The sequence below is a fragment of the Balaenoptera physalus genome (assembly GCF_965194825.1).
Source record: "Balaenoptera physalus genome assembly, chromosome: 13".
Taxonomy (NCBI): domain Eukaryota; kingdom Metazoa; phylum Chordata; class Mammalia; order Artiodactyla; family Balaenopteridae; genus Balaenoptera; species Balaenoptera physalus.
The window spans coordinates 26786846-26804997 of NC_138892.1; the positions used below are offsets into that span (position 1 = coordinate 26786846).

The window sequence follows — 18152 nt, forward strand, 5'->3', positions numbered from 1 at the left end:
TAACTAATGTTGGAATTTTAAAAAGAGGGTAGGAAGAAGCAACAAGTGGGAAAATCTGATGCAAAGCACTGAGATGTGGACAAGCAAAACCTCCCTTCGCCTTTAACGCCTTTCCTTCCAAACGACTGCCCTGAATCTCTCATTCACATCTCTGGCGACATGAAGAAAACCACAAAACCCACTGCCTCAGCCTTCTCAACAGCCGTAACCCCAGCAGGCTGGCTTTTTGCTGAAGACGCCTTCTAGAAAGATTCCTGGTGATAGGGTCACCCTAACCTCATTATTCTCAACTCTCTAAATTTCCATACCAGTGTCGTCTGAAATGCTCTTTTTCTCTAGTTTCTGAGCAACTTCCTGGCCACCTTCACTGGCCATCTTGTTTTCTTTCACTCCTTAAAATTAAGCTGTTCTGCAAGATTCCATCTCAGGCGCTCTTTTCTTCTTCCTTTGTGCCCTCACTCCCAGGATGTCGTTCACATTCTCCTTCTAATGACAATGCTACAAAGATGATCCGTCATCTCCAGCTCCACCATCTCCCCACCATCCCTAGATACCTGCAAGAGCATCCTTATGGGTCTCCCAGGCTTTTTTTCAGTTACTGCCTCTCCATATGATTCTATGCACCATCGCCAAAATCATCATCATAAAGGGTACCTATCCTCACGTCACTCCCTGCTCAAAGATCTTCAATCCCTCCCATTGCCTACAGAGTTAAGGGCAAACTTTTCAGTCTGATACTCTCTTATGGCCCAGCGTGGCTTTGCAGCCATCCCTCTGGCTCATTCCCGACCAATCGTCTCGGCTCCAGCGGAGCAGGACTCACCGATATTCCCATCAGGGGCCTGTGAGTAACCTGTCTCCTCTGCCCCACTGCTTCTACCTGCTCAAGTCCTACCCATCCCGCTCCACTCCACAGACATGCTGAAATCTGCTCTAGTTTAATTTCTCTTTCATGTGGAAACACACAGTGGGGTATCTGAGCTGGAAGGGAATCAGAGGACCTAGAACTTCAACACGGCCTGTGGGCTCAGCTTTCCATCCCAGTGTAGATTACCCGTCTCCCTCGGTGAAGGCAGTGTGACTCTTATTTACCTTTTGTCCCTGCAGCCAGGAAAACGTTTGGCCCACAGTAGGTGCTCAGTGAATTCTACTTGATATAGGGACAGCACTGGGGAGGGAGAGCAAGTTCACTCACAAGTGCAGGCAATGCCTCCTGGAAGAGGGTCAATCTATACAAACCACTCAACAGGATGTGTTGACATCATGGAGACGGGGCCTGGAATCAGGTACAACATGAGGCTTGGAACTGGCTCTGAAGGGTGTCAGGACTCGGACGTGTGTATGACAAGGCTCTAGGAGGACTTAGGAAGGCCTCCTGGCTCTAGACCTGAAGCCACACTGGTTCCAAGCGGAGGCCGGGTCTGTGGCCACTAACATGCCTGCCAGTTTTGGCAGGCAGTGGTCTGGCTGGGCCTCAGAGAGGCTGTTGTCTTCACCTCTCTCATGAAGGAGGGACAGAAAGGGGAAGAGAGAATGGGGAGAGCCTTCGAGAAGAGCCTAGAAGTGCACTCAGAGGCCCCGACTTGTCTCTGAAGTTCATCATTTCCCATGACGAGGTCCGTGTGTGACTCGTGTTGGGCTAAGAACTGAGTGGGGCTGAGGGCCAGACCCCTGTGCGGGGACAGGAAAGGCAAGAGGAGGTGAGGTCAGAAGGAAGGCACCAAACCAGGTTAAAGAGACAAGGGCAAGAGAAGGAGAAGCACATGACAGGATCTCTGGGACGTTCACAGGTCACTTTACCTCTGAACCACAGCGTGCTCTGTGTGGTGGGACCACTACCACCTACCCTTCACAGGAATGCTCTTCCTTACATCACACCTCAGCCACTCACAAGGCATTCTCACAAGTATTCACAAACACTGTCTCACCAAGGTGATTTATTACAGGGGGGAGATGGCAGGTCTTGTCGTATCACCTCTCTTCCCTCTGTGCCACACCTCGAAACTCTCAACTCCAAGTCTGAGGTCTTATTTCCATTACAGTACAGACGGTATTTATTATAGATCATGCAACAGGTAAAAGCTTATGATAGCACAAAGGCACAGAAACAAAAAATATCCCCCAACACATTTGAGTGTGATGAAAACAAAATCATCCTTGAAAATAACTATTATTACAAAGCAGCTGAAGACTTACATTTATGTTTCCTTTTAGCTCGTGTGAAATGATTAAGTTGTCAATTACATCAAAATTTCGACCCATGATGGTTATATTTTGACCACCACTGCAAGGAAAAAAGCAATGAGAGGAGTTTCATAGATAAACACACAGGCATTTTGCATTTATGAATAAAACCATCAATTTATTCATACTCAATATTAAACTCAGTTATGTTTGAGAGCAAATTAATAAATTTTAATTTCAAATGCACGACAGCTTAACAAGTCTTTTCATGATACTGATAGTTTTTAAGATACATAAATATAAAAATTCAGGTTGGATCCTGTTTTAATTCTAAGAAAATGCCCAAATTCTTGTAAAGAATTTTGAGTTTTGCTGTGTCATGTTTCCACATATAATTAGATCATCAGCTGTACCTTGAAAAGATTTCACTAAATAGAATTTTGTTTGATTACTGTTTAATCTATATGAAGACTCTTCAATCTAACAGTTTTCAAAATCAACCTCCCAACCTACCAATTATATTTTATGTAGGGAGACAGGGAATACTTTGGACAAGGTAAAATTATAAATGACATTACAAGTCTGAATTCCTATTTGGTAAACCACATAAATAACAGCTATGTCCTATCTCTCTGAAACTAAGCCAAATAATTTCACATATTCTTAGCACATAATTGCATTTAAGCAAAGTGGTCATTAGATGTGAAATAAACAGCTGTCCACAGCTCTGGCCACCCTTTCCCATTCACATAGGTCACTAGACACTCATTCCAGGGGACAGGAGCCTGGATAGGTCAGCTCCATCGGGCAGCCGAGCCCACGATGACAAGACCAGGAGGTGGGCACGAGCAGGCCAATTTGTGTAGGGCAGAGGGAAGACATTAAGCCCTGAACCTTCCAGCCACAAGGGGGAAGAGCTGAGCTGGCCTCACGCCAGCCTGTCACCATTACTAGAAAACCAGGCCAAGTGTGCTCCACCAACGGTCAGCCTGCAGAGCCATGTTTTGCCCAGGAGTAACCAAGAGACACGGGCTCAGAATGTCACAGGTGACTGGACATTAAGAAGCCTCTTATCTTACAACAAAGGAGAACACTGGTGGCTCAGAGCACAGCACCCTGGGCCAGACCGCCCGGAGCCTCAAGCTGTCCGAATGCTCCCCACCTCAGTGTCCTCATTGGCAAAAAGGGCTGCTCATAGCAGACCCCTTAGGCTTGTGAGGATTTCTGAGTCAACAGATCCAACACACCAGGCATGTGGGGAGTGCCGCATCAATGTTTGCTTTTATTTATAGGAAGGATTGAGACCCACGGCAGAGAGTGCCATGCTAGAGCCTTGGTTTGGACATGTCAGCTTTCCTCATGCCACTATTACAGGCAGAATTGAAGTCCCAACCCCCAGTACCTCAGCATGTGACTGTATTTGGAGATAGGACCCTGAAAGAGGTAATTAAGGTTAAATAGGGTCATTAGGGTGTGCCCTAATCCAATATGACAGGTGTCCTTATAAAAAAAAATTAGGACACAGGCAAGCACCGAGGGAAGACCATTGTGCAGGCACAGACAGAGGATGGCCCTCTACAAGCCTAGGAGAGAGGCCTCAGAATAAATCAACCCTGAAAGCGCCTTGATCTTGGACTTCTAGCTTCCAGAAATTTGATGAAATACATTTCTGTTATTTAGCCGTCCAGTCTGTGGCTCTTTGTTATGGCAGCCCGAGCAGCCTAATACATCCACCTCTCACTTCATCTTAAATAAGAATATTAGAAGTGATTTTCTTCTTTTTCTTTTTTTTTTTTTTAAACAAAGCTGCATCTGTAGTTTCACCTACAGTACTTTGAAAGTTAGCTTCATGCTGTGTTAGGTGGAGAAACTATCTTTAGGGTTATATTCTAAAATCTGAATGTGAATTTAAATTCAACTAGGGGAGAGGTTTTTTTTTTTTTTTTCTTAATGTAAGAGTCATCTGAAAAGAGTTTCTTTGGAATTTCCATCTCTCACTTAGGGAATATCTTTGAAATGTAGATACTGCTTTTCATTTAGATAGCTCCCAATATTTCCTCAAATTATTCAAAACAGCTTACTCTAAAGGTTATAAATTGGAAGATGTAAGAAAGAAGAAGCTTTGTGTCATGGGCAGGAGTGAAATGTAATGAAGAGGGTTATGTATTTGTAACAGAAACCTAGGTTTAGTTAGTACAACTGAACAAAAAATTTTAAATGCATAAGGTTTAATACGATCTGAACAGAAACCAGAGTCTGAGCAAACATTTTAGCTGTGAGTTTCCTGGCAGCCACAGCTAAGAGTAAAACAAGATGTACTCATAGTGTCTACTGTGACAACGGAAAGCAAGCTGCTTATCAGGTATACCTTTGTTTTCTATGAATAAATCCTACAGAGGAAATTCTGTGAGGAGAATTTAGATATGACAATTATTTCTATATTTATTTGCGTGAAATCCATGATCTTTATGCATATGACCTTGTTAACCACAACAAGAGAAAAATATGCTCTAGAAAGTACCTGATCCAGGTGGTAGCAGGATATATGAGGGAACAGAGGGGCAGAGCGATATAAGACAAGTGTCCCACCGAAGAACAGTTCCCGCCGTCGAACTGGATACACACATCCTTCATTTCTTTTCGGCTTGATGGAAGAGAGAATTTCATATGGGTGTCATTTAGCACATGGCTAACCTGTATCCTAGAAAGGGGTAGAAAAGAACTCTTCAGTGACACAGACCTTAGCACAATTGATTACCCAAGGGGACAGGATATGAATTTCACTTGAACTACAACAGCTCCCAAACTATCGGAACAGCCGCAGGCAACTGCCGATTAATCAGGGTCCACTTACTCAGTATGGGTATTATCTGGGGGCTGGGTTCCTCTTTCTTTTGTGCATTTTTATGTTTTTATTTGCATTTCCCTTAGAAGTGGGGAAAGAAGGAAATGTAACCATTGCCTTTAAGAAGCCCTAATAGGAAGTGGAACGTGGACTAGATATTAAAGTATACTAAGGAATTGTCATTAATTTTGTTGAGTATGCTAAGGCTATGGCTATATGTTAGACATATATACTGAAGTACTGTACTTAGGAGTGAAAAGATATGGTGAAATATCCTGCGATATGCTTTTACTTTATTTTTTTTTATTTTTTAAATTTTTAAAAATTTATTTATTTATTTTTGGCTGCGTTGGGTCTTCGTTGCTGCACATGGGCTTTCTCTAGCTGCGGCAAGCAGGGGCTACTCTTCATTGTGGTGCACGGGCTTCTCATTGAGGTGGCTTCTCTTGTTGTGGAGCATGGGCTCTAGGCGCGCAGGCTTTAATAGTTGTGGCACGCGGGCTCAGTAGTTGTGGTTCGTGGGCTGTAGAGTGCAGGCTCAGTAGTTGTGGCGCACGGGCTTAGTTGCTCTGCGGCATGTGGGATCTTCCCAGACCAGGGCTCGAACCCGTGTCCCCTGCACTGGCAGGTGGATTCTTAACCACTGTGCCACCAGGGAAGTCCTGGGACATGCTTTTAAAAACTCCAGCCGCCATCCTTCCTTCACTTCCAAAAATGCGGAGGAGATAGATGAAACAAAATTGGCAAAACGTTAAGTTTTGAAGCTGGAGGAGGGGTACAGAGAGGTTCGTTACACTCTTTTCTCTTGTGTATGATTGGAAATTTCCATGATGAAAAGCTTGAAAAAAGAGAAGTCCCAGTCAAGCACTGGGGCAGGGGCGTGGTAGAACCCAACCCCAGGCAGAGATGGGGATTCTGCTGTTCAAAGAGCAGAGAGCGCAAAACTAAAGTCCTAAAGTCCATGCCAAGAGCCCAGGGGTCTCAGAATCAATCAGCATCAGAACCAAGCTGCCTCCCGAGGAGCTCCAGACTGGAATTTAGCTGGGACTGTCCTAGGTGCTCCTGAAATCTGCAGAGCGTGCCCTCAACACCTTTCAGGAGTCAAAACAAAGCCTTCTACAACATTCGCTCTGTAACCTGCAGCTTCCTCTGTACATCTCGCCTACAATGAGCCTCTAAAGCGCAAGTCATGAAGATGGGGTTCTGTCTGAATAATGCTCAGTATAATTATTCCACATGAGAATCTATTATTATTACTTAAAGGCTACGTGCATGATTATCGACTTTAATGCACATAGCCTTTAAGTAGTAATAACAGATTCTAACAATAAAGCAAATTCAAAAAAATTTGAGTCGGTTTGTACTTACAGCACCTCAAATTTACATTCTAAGATTTTATATTCAGAGCAAAGCTCTAGGAAATTCATTGTAAAATGGCTGATCATTAAAATACAAACTTATTTATCAATTTTGGAAGGAGGCAGAAATACGGGTCATTCCACTACTATCCTTATATTTTTCTCTTCAGAATAATTAGGCATTTAAAAAATACCATATTAAAAGAGTTTAGGATTATGGCATGAACTCAGATATAGGATTAACTGGGTATTATGTTTACTGCTCGTGAACTTGGGTTCACCACACAGATGTGGTTACTGAAATGCTACATGCAGAAAGGTCTCTCTCAGTCATTTAATTTAATAACTGCAGTATCTCAAGACACATTCGGAATTGGAATGAGAGCATAGAGTCAGAAACAGGGTAATGCTAGGAAAAACGACTTATTTTCCAGTGAATTTGATTGCCTTTCAGTGAACACACAGGTGTCTAACTTCACAGATTTTGCTACACAAAATGAAAGATTTTTGCAGTGGGGTATTTAGCCAGGATAAATGGTACAAAAATACCTATGTCGCATAGATACAGCCACTAATGTGTGCTTGATAATTCCGGTAAATAGCAGAACACAGCAGAGCCCCTGTGAGCAGCTTTTTCCATCAAAATGACAGACATCCCAAATTTACTGCTAGGAGGGGAAGGGGATGGCAGTTAAATGCAGCAAATGAATTAAAACAGAAAACTCAGTAAGTAAGTGTGGCAGATTCAAACACTGTACACATCTGTTTCAGTAGTTAAGAACCAAAACACCACGCTTCAGTGGATTGTCTTCAACGCGTTCCCACGATGAGAACAAAGTCAGTATTATACTTCACGTAGATTGCAACATCTTTTCCTTCAAATTAGCCCACACTTATAAAGACTAACAAGCAGAAAACTCAAAGTATCTATTATGTTATTATTATTTTCTCTCTTTTTGTGGGGTAGCATTTGCACAAGAGTGTTAGTGAAATACTGAGATTTTCTTCTCTCAAAGTTTCATTGAAAGGATGTGTTAGGGGAAAGAGATCATAGAAATAATGATGTTCAAATGGTACATTGACCAGATATTTGTGTTGGGGTGTTTTGTTGCCCTTCTTCTTTTTTAAATTAATGTATGTTCCACTGAGTTATTATTCAAGCCTGAAACCAATCCAATAAAGAGAAGGCTAAGAAAGAATACAATGGATCAGAAAATTTCTTTTTTCAACTGTAATACATCGAAAGTGTGGTCCTGTTCTCCCATAAAATTCCAAAGTGCTCAACTATTTTTCTAAGTGGTTCATCTTCAAAATGATGTTTGCTACTCAAATCACTTGATTTTGTTCATGAAAACAAAACAAGACCCCAAGAGGCAACATCTTGGAATTATTGTATACTGAGATTTTTGGGGTAACGTGGGACAGATTCTCCCACAATTAACTTTAAATGTGGTGCTTAAATTATTTCACTTATTGAAATTATGTTATATAAAATATGCAGACTAATTGGCTCAAACTGGCACATGGAAATAAATTAACTATATAAAGATTATAATCATAGTGCTATTCCTTTGATGTAAGTTTTAGCTTTCACTACTTTACGAAGAATAAATTACTCATATTTCAACTCACACATCCTTATCACAAGTACTCGTTCCTTTCAGGATCATTGTGATATTCGATGCCTGGGTAAAGTTTGCTCCCGTGACGATCACATTACTTTTCCCTAAGGTTGATATTTTCTGTGGCTCAATGGACTTAATGTAGAAGACCTATTGGAAGGAAAAGATTCAAACACAAGATCAAAGCTAAGAAATCGCACTGTTCGAAAAAATCTGTTTATGTGCTGCAGTTCGAAGAAATCACTGGGAAATTACAACATTTTGCAAACACAAGCAGACAGTGTTTAAATGAAATCAATGAATTCAAGGGAGAGGGCTGAAGACTCATGTCTCTCAACATGCGACAGCATGAGGTCAAACCAATTAGTCTTTGTCTCACAAGACAGTTGAAAATACAGTTGAAGAGTCTGACATTCTGTCTGAAGAGTGAGCTATCACTAGAGTCTCAAAAATGCTCGCTGCCTTCCAGCCTCTGCAGGCTCACAACATAGCAAAATGAAGGAAAAGACAAGGAGTCCACTGACTATAAGTCAGCACCAGACTCATCATTAAGTTGGAATAAATGTCATTCCGGATAAATTTAATTCCCAAGAAAGCAGTTCCTAGTTTTTGTTTGTTTCAGTAGGCTATTTGAATCAAGGAGTATACTGCAGCAAAAAAAAAAAAATCTCAAGAAATCAACCGAAGTCACCTAATATCAAGTAGTTGCATACCTAAACTACTGGGGCCAACCATTTCCATTCTATGGTTTGCAGATAACCATCTTCTCCTTGGTATCCATTACAAGCTTTATCAGGCCTTTCTTTATCAAGAAAGTCTCCCTTGGAATCCCTCATAACTGGGGCCCCATCTCATGTAGATTTATGCACCTTACTTCTCTATTTGCAACGTTTAATCAAATTCCCCTTTTTAAAAAAGCCCTCTATTTGATGGCAAGAATCATTTTCCCTTTCAAAGACAGAACAATCCTGATTTCTTTCACTTTTCTCTACAGATGCCACTGTCTATCTTTCTGATCATTTAGTAGTTGTTTTGTAGACCATTTCCAGCAAGTCTATGTTCTTCTACAATATGGACCAAACAGGACAAGATCCTAAGATTCTAGCCAATATAAAACTCAGCAGATCTTTAGCAGGAGTGAATTTTCATACTCACACTCTTGGTATTTGAAAACGACCCCCAGGTCCAGAGATGCTTAATCATGTGAAATTTGGCTTAAGTCATAAACACAGAGTGTATCCACTTAGAGGATAAAGTCTAGGAGGAAGCCACTTAAGGCACTGGGGGAGCTTTAGTCACATCCAGCACCTGCCTACCACCTGCTTCTTCAAGCAGCCCAGGGTCCTTTGCTCCTTTGTACGTATAATGCTCATCACGACGGACTTGCTGCACTGCTGGGGCCGCCCATCCTGCTGAAAGGATGTTTTATCATTCTCTTCCTTGACAAACCCAGGTGCTATACGGTAAAGCAGCCACCATCACCCATTATCACTATGGATCGGTTTTGCAGACTGAGGTAAATTCATCGTTTATGTCATCACAGTAATGATGTAATACGACACAGAAGTGATTTCGGTGGCAGAATTTATTTTAATCACTTTAGTAAAGGACTTGAGCCCCGTATTTATAGAATCACGAAGGGCCCGAAAGGGTCACTTTAATTATACTGTTAGAGTTGACTGCATTTTATGGGGGAAATTATCTGCAAGAGTGGTACTTGGAATGGGGGGGATTAGCCAAGACTTCAAGATAAATGCCTTGCAAATGCCAAGTGTGTGTTGGAGAGCAAAAGGCTTACTCTTTGCTCCGACATGATGACAGCTAAGTGAACAGGTATTTGTTAAACACCTACAGGATCCCTAGGACAGCGCTGGGCGTTGTGGAGGACACATAACCTCTGTGTGCACTAGATCAGGGGTGGGCAAACTCCTGGATTTGCCTGGAGCAAATCAAATTCAGTCCATTGCTCGTTCTTGTACAGCCTACGAAAAAAATGTCAGAAGAAGAATAATATTCCATGACATGTGTAAACACATGAAATTCAAATTTCAGTGTCCATAAATAAAGTTTTTTTGGAACAGAGCCACGCCCATCATTTATGCACTGTCTGTCACTGCTTTTGCACTACAACGGCAGAGCTGAGTCTCTGAGACGGAGATCATGTGGTTTGCAAAGCCTAAAATATTAACTGTCTGGCTCTTTGAAGAAAAAAATCTTGCCATCCCCTGCACTAGAGGATCCACTGTCTTCTTAGGGAGGCAAGAAGCTTTATGTTAAACCTCAATGCAGACTCACATTTATATCCAAGTCAGCTATGATTCTCAGGTTTCTTTGAAGATAGCCCTTCTCACTTCTTAGACTGTTGATGTCTGCTCAAGCAAAATCTCAAACATGCCCAGTAAATGTTATTTCTTTGCTCTCATGAGAGGCTAAAGAGAGCCTTGTAACTAACCTAAAACAGATTTTCTAAAGGGGATTATATTTTGCTCCTTAAACGGCTCTACAAATACCATCAGAGGACCCGCCAGGTCATCTCATTAACTGTTTTTTTTTTTTTTTTTCTAAAGAATGTCACTTTTTTTATTAATTAACTTATTTATTTTTGGCTGTGTTGGGTCTTCGTTTCTGTGCGAGGGCTTTCTCTAGTTGCGGCGAGCGGGGGCCACTCTTCATCGCGGTGCGCGGGCCTCTCACTGTCGCGGCCTCTCTTGTTGCGGAGCACAGGCTCCAGACGCGCAGGCTCAGTAGTCGTGGCTCACGGGCTTAGTTGCTCCGTGGCATGTGGGATCTTCCCAGACCAGGGCTTGAACCCGTGTCCCCTGCATTAGCAGGCAGATTCTCAACCACTGCGCCACCAGGGAAGCCCTCATTAACTGTTTTAAAATAAATTTATTTATTTAACTTATTTATTTTTGGCTGTGTTGGGTCTTTGTTGCTGCACGTGGGCTTTCTCTAGTTGCTGCGAGCGGGGGCTACTCTTTGTTGAGGTGTGCAGGCTTCTCATTGCGGTGGCTTCTCTTGTTGCGGAGCACGGGCTCTAGGCATGTGGGCTTCAGTATTTGTGGCACGTGGGCTCAGTAGTTGTGGCTCGCAGGCTCTAGAGCCCAGGCTCAGTTAGTTGTGGCACACGGGCTTAGTTGCTCTGCGGCATGTGGGATCTTCCGGGACCAGGGCTCGAACCTGTGTCCCCTGCATTGGCAGGCGGATTCCTACCCACTGCACCACCAGGGAAGCCCCACGCCTCATTAACTTTTTATTTCCCCTTGGGTAGAGACAGCTACTTCAAAAGGATTTGGTTTTAAAACCTTATTGTTTCGAGAAGTTTCCATCGGCTGTCTAGGATGGAATCCAGCCCTGGCCTATCTCATGAAAGCAGATGCTTCTTGTCTGCTTGCAAAGAGGGTCAGATTAGTTGTCCTTTGCTTGCTTGGAGAACCTCTTTTAATCTTAAATAGTGCGTTAAAGAGCTACCAAGGGGATCTCATTAAATAAACAGCGCAGGTATACAAGGAAAAAAAAAAAAAAAAACGACAGGGTTCCTATATGGCTGTACTACATGGCTACAACAAGTCTTAGAAATAAAACATTTTCTATTTTTACTGATAAATATCCTTTAAAAATCTATTACAGACAAAAGGCCAAGAATGATCTCTCCACACACGCAACACTTTAGATCTATTTCTATATTTTAATCAAGAATTAATTCACAACCCGAAATGAAGTAGCAGGTCCCATAAGCTGACACATACAAGGGGTTAATTTAAAAACATAATCTAGCTTGATGCAAAGAGATAATTCCTTACAGCCCTACAGTAAAATTCCTCCCTCATCCTATGTCCAAGGATTTCCATTTATCAAATCAAAATACCATTGGCTGTAACCCTTATCACCCTGGGTTGCCCAGCAATTAACCTCAGAATAGTCCACTTCCTGTCAGTTACATTTTAAAGGCTTAAGAGTTATTTTTAAACGGCTGCACAATTTAAAATTATTTCATAAAATACTATGAGCTCTGGTTGCTCACAAGTTTAAATCACTCCCTATTTGGTATATAAAAGCACATTAGAAACTGGCTAACTAGGTAATTCCAGAATAGCCAGTTATTTTTATTTATTTATTTATTTATTTTTTAAAAACAAAGTCATTATAAGACACTGGAAATAGCACAACCACTAAGAACTAGTTATCTTTGGAAAGGTCTAAGAGGATTACTCCTGACAGTAAGAGCACTTTTTGTGAAGTCTGACGTCAACACAATTCAAATTACCATGACATTAATGGAGAAACTACCACGATGATTGAAAAGAATATTGGAAAGAGGTACATTAGGAAGGCTTAGTTTATTAAGACCAAATTGTACTCTCTTAATCTGTTTTTTAAAAAAATCTGAATATAGCAAAGCTCTCTATAGCCCTGGACCTGAATCAACACTCAGTAAAACATCTCTCAGATTTTCACTTGTGAAATTAGCTCAAACGGGACCAGATAAAAAGTCACATGAATTCAAAACCAGCTGGAAATCTGAAACCAAAGGACATTAGAGAGATGAAAGGTAGCACAACTAATTAAAGGAAAGTGTCCTGTAGGGCCCTACAGGGGTATTTGGTTCAGAATTATTTAACATCTTTATTAATGACCGAAAAGGATGGAAGTAATATATTAATGAAATGTATAAATTGAGAAGAGTGGTAACCAGCAGTGGAGATGGTAAAGTGTAAAAGGAAGTGAGACGTGGAAAGAAAACAGCAAAATACAATCCCGCCAAAGAAAAATGAAAGCATTAAATAGAACGAAAAGGTTGTGTCCATCCACTGCTCGGCCCCCAGGTGAATGCACCTTCATGGGGGCCCCTGGGACAGGTCCTTGGGAGACACTGGGATGTAACTTGGTCCCAGGAATTGTCAACAGTTAGAATGCCAACTGAGATGGACCTGGAGACTTCTAAGAAGGTGACAGACCAAGGCCCTGTGCAGAGAGGTTAAGGCTTGCTTCTGTGACCTGGGGGACTTGAAGGCAAGGCTGCCGAGGCCAGTTTATAAAGTAGTTACTCTTGGTCACTGACCTTCCCGAATGGGGCTCCTCAGACCCGGACGGGGTGCCCGGGACTCTGTGACCAGGGAGGGCAGCGTCTCCCCTCTAGCAGAGACCCCACCACTCAAACCCCACCCCCTTGCTGTGTTTCAACTTCACCGTGAGACACTTGCCGCTCCCCTCTCCTGAAGGCCTCAGTTTCCCATCTGAAGCCTCTTCTGCTCTCCCTGTCTTGGAAAAGATGCCAGCCTTGCCTGGGTCCAACTCCTTCACTCTGACTGTGCCCCAGCCTACCCGCCTCGTCCCAAGGCTTCGATGCTAATGCACTCCCCTGACAGCCTGCCCAGGCCATGGATGGGGCAGGCCGTGCCAGCCTAATGCCAAGAGAAGGCGTCCCTTCCAGACTGACTTCTATCATCAATACTACATTGAGGTCACACAATGTAGAGCAGTGGTTAAAGCTGTGGGCCCTGGAGTCAGATTGCTTGGGTTCAAATCTCATGTCTATCATTTACTACCTACTGACCCTGTGCAAGCCAACATTTGTCTATCAAATGGGGAAAATAGGTCCATTGTGAGGCTCAAATAAAGAGGCACTTTGAGCTCAGGATATAGCATAGGCTGCACAAATATGGGTCACCACTACTCAATTTAGCGCATTCTGGCATTCCTGTGCATAACTTTTTCTGTTGTGCACACTCAGATGCTTCATGAAATGAATCTTACTTCCTTTAAAATATTATAAGTTCTACAACGTAAACTCCACAAGGGCACACACTTTGCCTACCTGCCCAGCACATAGTAGGTATTTAATAAACACTTTTTGAATGAATGAATGAATGAACGAATGAGTGAATAAAGGAGCAATTGGCAGTGAACCCCACGGCACCCAGCACAGTGCTAGGCCACAGAAGCTACTCAACAAGGTACATAATAAAGTCGATTTCATTTTCAAGGTAAGGACCCTGAAAGAGGTGATTTGGATGGCCTGTGAGAAGTTAAAATGCACATCAAAAGTGATGGAGGAAGAGAAGAGAAGTCACAAGGAAGAGAAAGAATATGAATTCTCCGAGAGCAGGAGGACATGGTTTTGTGTGGTGTATTTCTACCCGGCAGCGATAAGCATAACAGATATTAGAACAACATCATATCACAGATCTCCACAACCTTTCCTTGACAACAGGAAAGGAGAGCAGCCCCCTCTTCTCTCAGCAGGTGGAGGCACCAGATATAAGATTGTTAAGAAAAGGAAGGAAAAGAGGTTAGGGCAGGGCGACAGGGCCAACCGTCTCTGACAGAGACTGGCCCTTACAGCTGAAAATACTTCCCATCCAAAGGGCAAACGTAGATTTTTGAGTTATTTTCCCTGTTCTGGTGATGCTTTTCCTAACGCAGCCCCCTGGTACATGACAATACGTGCTTTTAGGTCACGGTCAAGCGATGGGTCATAGGGTCATGAAACAGTGTGAGGGCAACAGGGCATAACAGGGATTGAGCCAGGAACCCTCTCTCATAAATACCACATCCATGGATGAGCAAATTCATGCATTAAAAAAAATGTCTTGAAGAGCACTGTACTGCTGCTGAAGAACACAATGTAAGGCTCTAGAGATGCAGGCTCCAGGGTCATTTCAATCTTGTTTCATCCCATAATTTCCTGCATCCTTCTACTCCAGCCAAATCGAATCACTTAGGGCCTCCCGTAATGGGTACCCTGGAATTTTCTGGTGACCCACTATGCTTTTGCAGTGCTAGCCCCTCTGCTTAGAAGACCCACTCCTCTGTCTCCACGTGTCTCTTCCCTCAACTACTGGCTGAAATGCCACCTTGTGTCAATCAATCCATCCATCAATCAAAGACTTATCCAACCACACTGATGAAGTGCTTTTACCTGCCAGGCACTGGGCTTAAATAATCAGGAATGACTAAGACAAGGCCCCAGGCACAGAAAGGTTTTCTGGGTTTGTATACTGCCTGGTACCTTCCCTAGGTTAATATTTTTTTATCTTGTATTCTTATCTATGTGCTCATGTACATATAAGATTCTTGAGACTGAGGACAAGATATGTGCCCCCCCTCATGGTATCCATGGAGCTCGGTGTATTGGTATCTACTAGGTGCTTGATAAACACCTGCAAAGAGAATCAACCCTAGCTCAGCATCAGGAAGCCTAAGACTGTGTCTGTACCATTCACATTCCATGTCCCCATGCCTGGCACATAGGAAGCACTCAATATGTATGTGACGTGGAAGATGCACTGAATGAAAGCCCTCGATGCTTCTCTGCTAGGAATAGAGTGCTCAGTGCTTCATTCAAGGCCAGCATGAGAACCAAACTGGAAACTTGGATTTACACATTCCGCATGATAATGAAAAGACAGCAGTGTCTCACAAAGCATGAGAAATCCCTCCCGCGACAAATACTACTCCACTCCCTATTAACCAAAATTGAGTTTCTCAACTGAGTCATGTATTTAAAGAAAACATTTCAGTATCAACACGATGTCTTTCTCCAATATGATATTGCTTATATGTGGAATCTTAAAAAATGGTACAAATGAACCTATTTCCAAAACAGAAATAGAGTCACAGATGTAGAAAACAAACCTATGGTTACCAATGGGGAAAGCGGGGGAGGGGGGGTGAATTGGGAGATTGGGATTGACATGTACACACGACTATATACTGGGTTGGCCAAAAAGTTCGTTCAGGTTTTGTTTTCTGTAAGATGTTACAGAAAAACCCGAACAAACTTTTTGGCCAACCCAATATAAAATAAGGACCTTCTGTACAGCACAGGGAACTCTACTCAATACTCTGTAATGACCTATATGGGAAAAGAATTTTAAAAAGAGTGGATATAAGTATATGTATAACTGATTCACTTTGCTGTACAGCAGAAACTAACACAACATTGTAAATCAACTATACTCCAATAAAAATTAATTAAAAATAAAAGATGTCTTTCTACAAAGGTCATTCACAGAGAAGCACTGAAGACAGGTCTGGGCTTTATTACCAGCCTCCTCCTGCTCCCTTGGTGACCCTAGTTCTTTTAACCACATAGTGTCAAAAGTCAAAAGGTTCAGTAAGACACAATACAGGAAACCAGGATGCTGTGACCTTATTTTTTCCTTTAAAATAAAAATGTAAAAAGTCGTTGTCTGAACCACGACTTAGCGATAGAAAGGAAGACACTATTGATGCATAAAAGAACTGGATGGGGCTTCCCTGGTGGCGCAGTGGTTAAGAATCCTCCTGCCAGTGCAGAGGACACGGGTTCAAGCCCTGGTCAGGGAAGATCCCACATGCCACAGAGCAACTAAGCCCGTGCGCCACAACTACTGAGCCTGCGCTGTAGAGCCCGTGAGCCACAACTACTGAGCCCGCAAGCCACAACTACCGAAGCCCGCGTGCCTAGAGCCCGTGCTCCGCAACAAGAGAAGCCACCGCAATGAGAAGCCCGCGCACCGCAACAAAGAGTAGCCCCTGCTCGCCACAACCAGAAAAAGTCCATGCATAGCAACGAAGACCCAACACAGCCAAAAATAAAATAAATAAATTTAAAAAAAAAAAAAAAAAGAACTGGATGAATTTCCAGAGAATTATGTTGAGTTAAAAAGGCCAATCCCCAGGGCTTCCCTGGTGGCGCAGTGGTTGAGAATCTGCCTGCCAATGCAGGGGACACGGGTTCAAGCCCTGGTCCGGGAAGATCCCACATGCCGCGGAGCGACTGGGCCCGTGAGCCACAATTACTGAGCCTGCGCGTCTGGAGCCTGTGCTCCGCAACAAGAGAGGCCGCGATAGTGAGAGGCCTGCGCACTGCGATGAAGAGTGGCCCCCACTTGCCACAACTAGAGAAAGCCCTCGCACAGAAACGAAGACCCAACACAGCCATAAATAAATAAATAAATTTAAAAAAAAAAAAGTCTCTTAAAAAAAAAAAGGCCAATCCCCAAAGGGTACCTCTGGATGTTACCATTTGTATAAAGTCCTTGACATGATAAAATTATAGAAATGGAGAATAGATTAGTGGTAGCCAGGGGTCAGAAATAGAGAGTGGGAGGGAGGAAGTGGGTGTGACTATAGACAGGCAACGTGGGGGAGACTTGAGGTGACAAGGGCTGTTCTGTATCTTGACTGTGGTCACTGTCAATATCCTGGTTGTGATATTGTGCTATTGTTTTGCAAGATGTTACTATTGGGGGAAACTGGGTAAAAGATATATGAGATCCCTCTGTATTATTTTCTCACAACTACATGTGAATCTACAATTACCTCAAAATAAATTATTTTTCTTCCAAAACAATCATGAAAAAGAAGAACAAAGTTGAAGGACTCACACTTTCTGATTTCAAAACTTATTACAAAACAGTGTCTTATTACAAAATAGAACAGACATATAGACCAATGGAATAGGATATATAGCATAGAAATAAACTGTTGCATATATAGTCAAATGATTTTTGATAAGGGTGCCAAGAATATTTAATGGGGGAAAGGACTGTTTTTTTCAACAAACGGTCTTGGGAAAACTGGATATCCACACAGAAATGAAGTTGGATCTTTACCTTACACCGTATACGAAAATTAACTCAGAATGGATCAAAGACCTAAATATAAGGATTAAAACTATAAAACTCTTAGAATAAGAGCTTTATGACATTGGATTTGGCAATGATTTCTTGGATATGACACCCAAAGCACAGGCAAGAAAATAAAAAAATAGATAAACTGCACTTCAACAAAATTAAAAACCTCTCTGCATCAAAGGATACAATCAACAGAGTGAAAAGGCAGCTTACAGAATAGGAGAAAATATTTGCAAATCATATATCTGATATGAGGTTGATATCTAAAATATATAAAGACCTCCTACAATTCAACAACAAAAAAACCTGATTATAAAATGGACAAAACGCTTGAATAGACATTTCTCCATAGAAGGCACACAAATGGCCAATAAGCACACGAAAAGAGTCTCAATATCACTAATCAGTAGGGAAATGCAAATCAAAACCACAACAGAATACCACCTTATACCCATTTAAGACGGATACTATAAAAAAACGAAAACAGCAAAGTGCTGGCAAGAATGTGGAACGCTCATAC

At 42.3% G+C, this 18152-nt stretch overlaps 1 protein-coding gene across 2 annotated transcripts in view; it reads right to left on the reverse strand.

Moving 5' to 3' along the window:
* The window catches only part of PLXNC1 (plexin C1), a 145011-nt gene that overhangs the window by 55983 nt on the left and 70876 nt on the right, over positions 1–18152 (reverse strand). For both annotated transcript variants that reach the window (XM_082418863.1, XM_082418864.1), the window contains exons 10-12: positions 8020–8159; positions 4706–4885; positions 2197–2284 (exon numbers count right to left, since the gene is read on the reverse strand). In XM_082418863.1, the coding sequence (XP_082274989.1) occupies positions 2197–2284; positions 4706–4885; positions 8020–8159 (408 nt within the window). The remainder of the gene's footprint in view (positions 1–2196; positions 2285–4705; positions 4886–8019; positions 8160–18152) is intronic.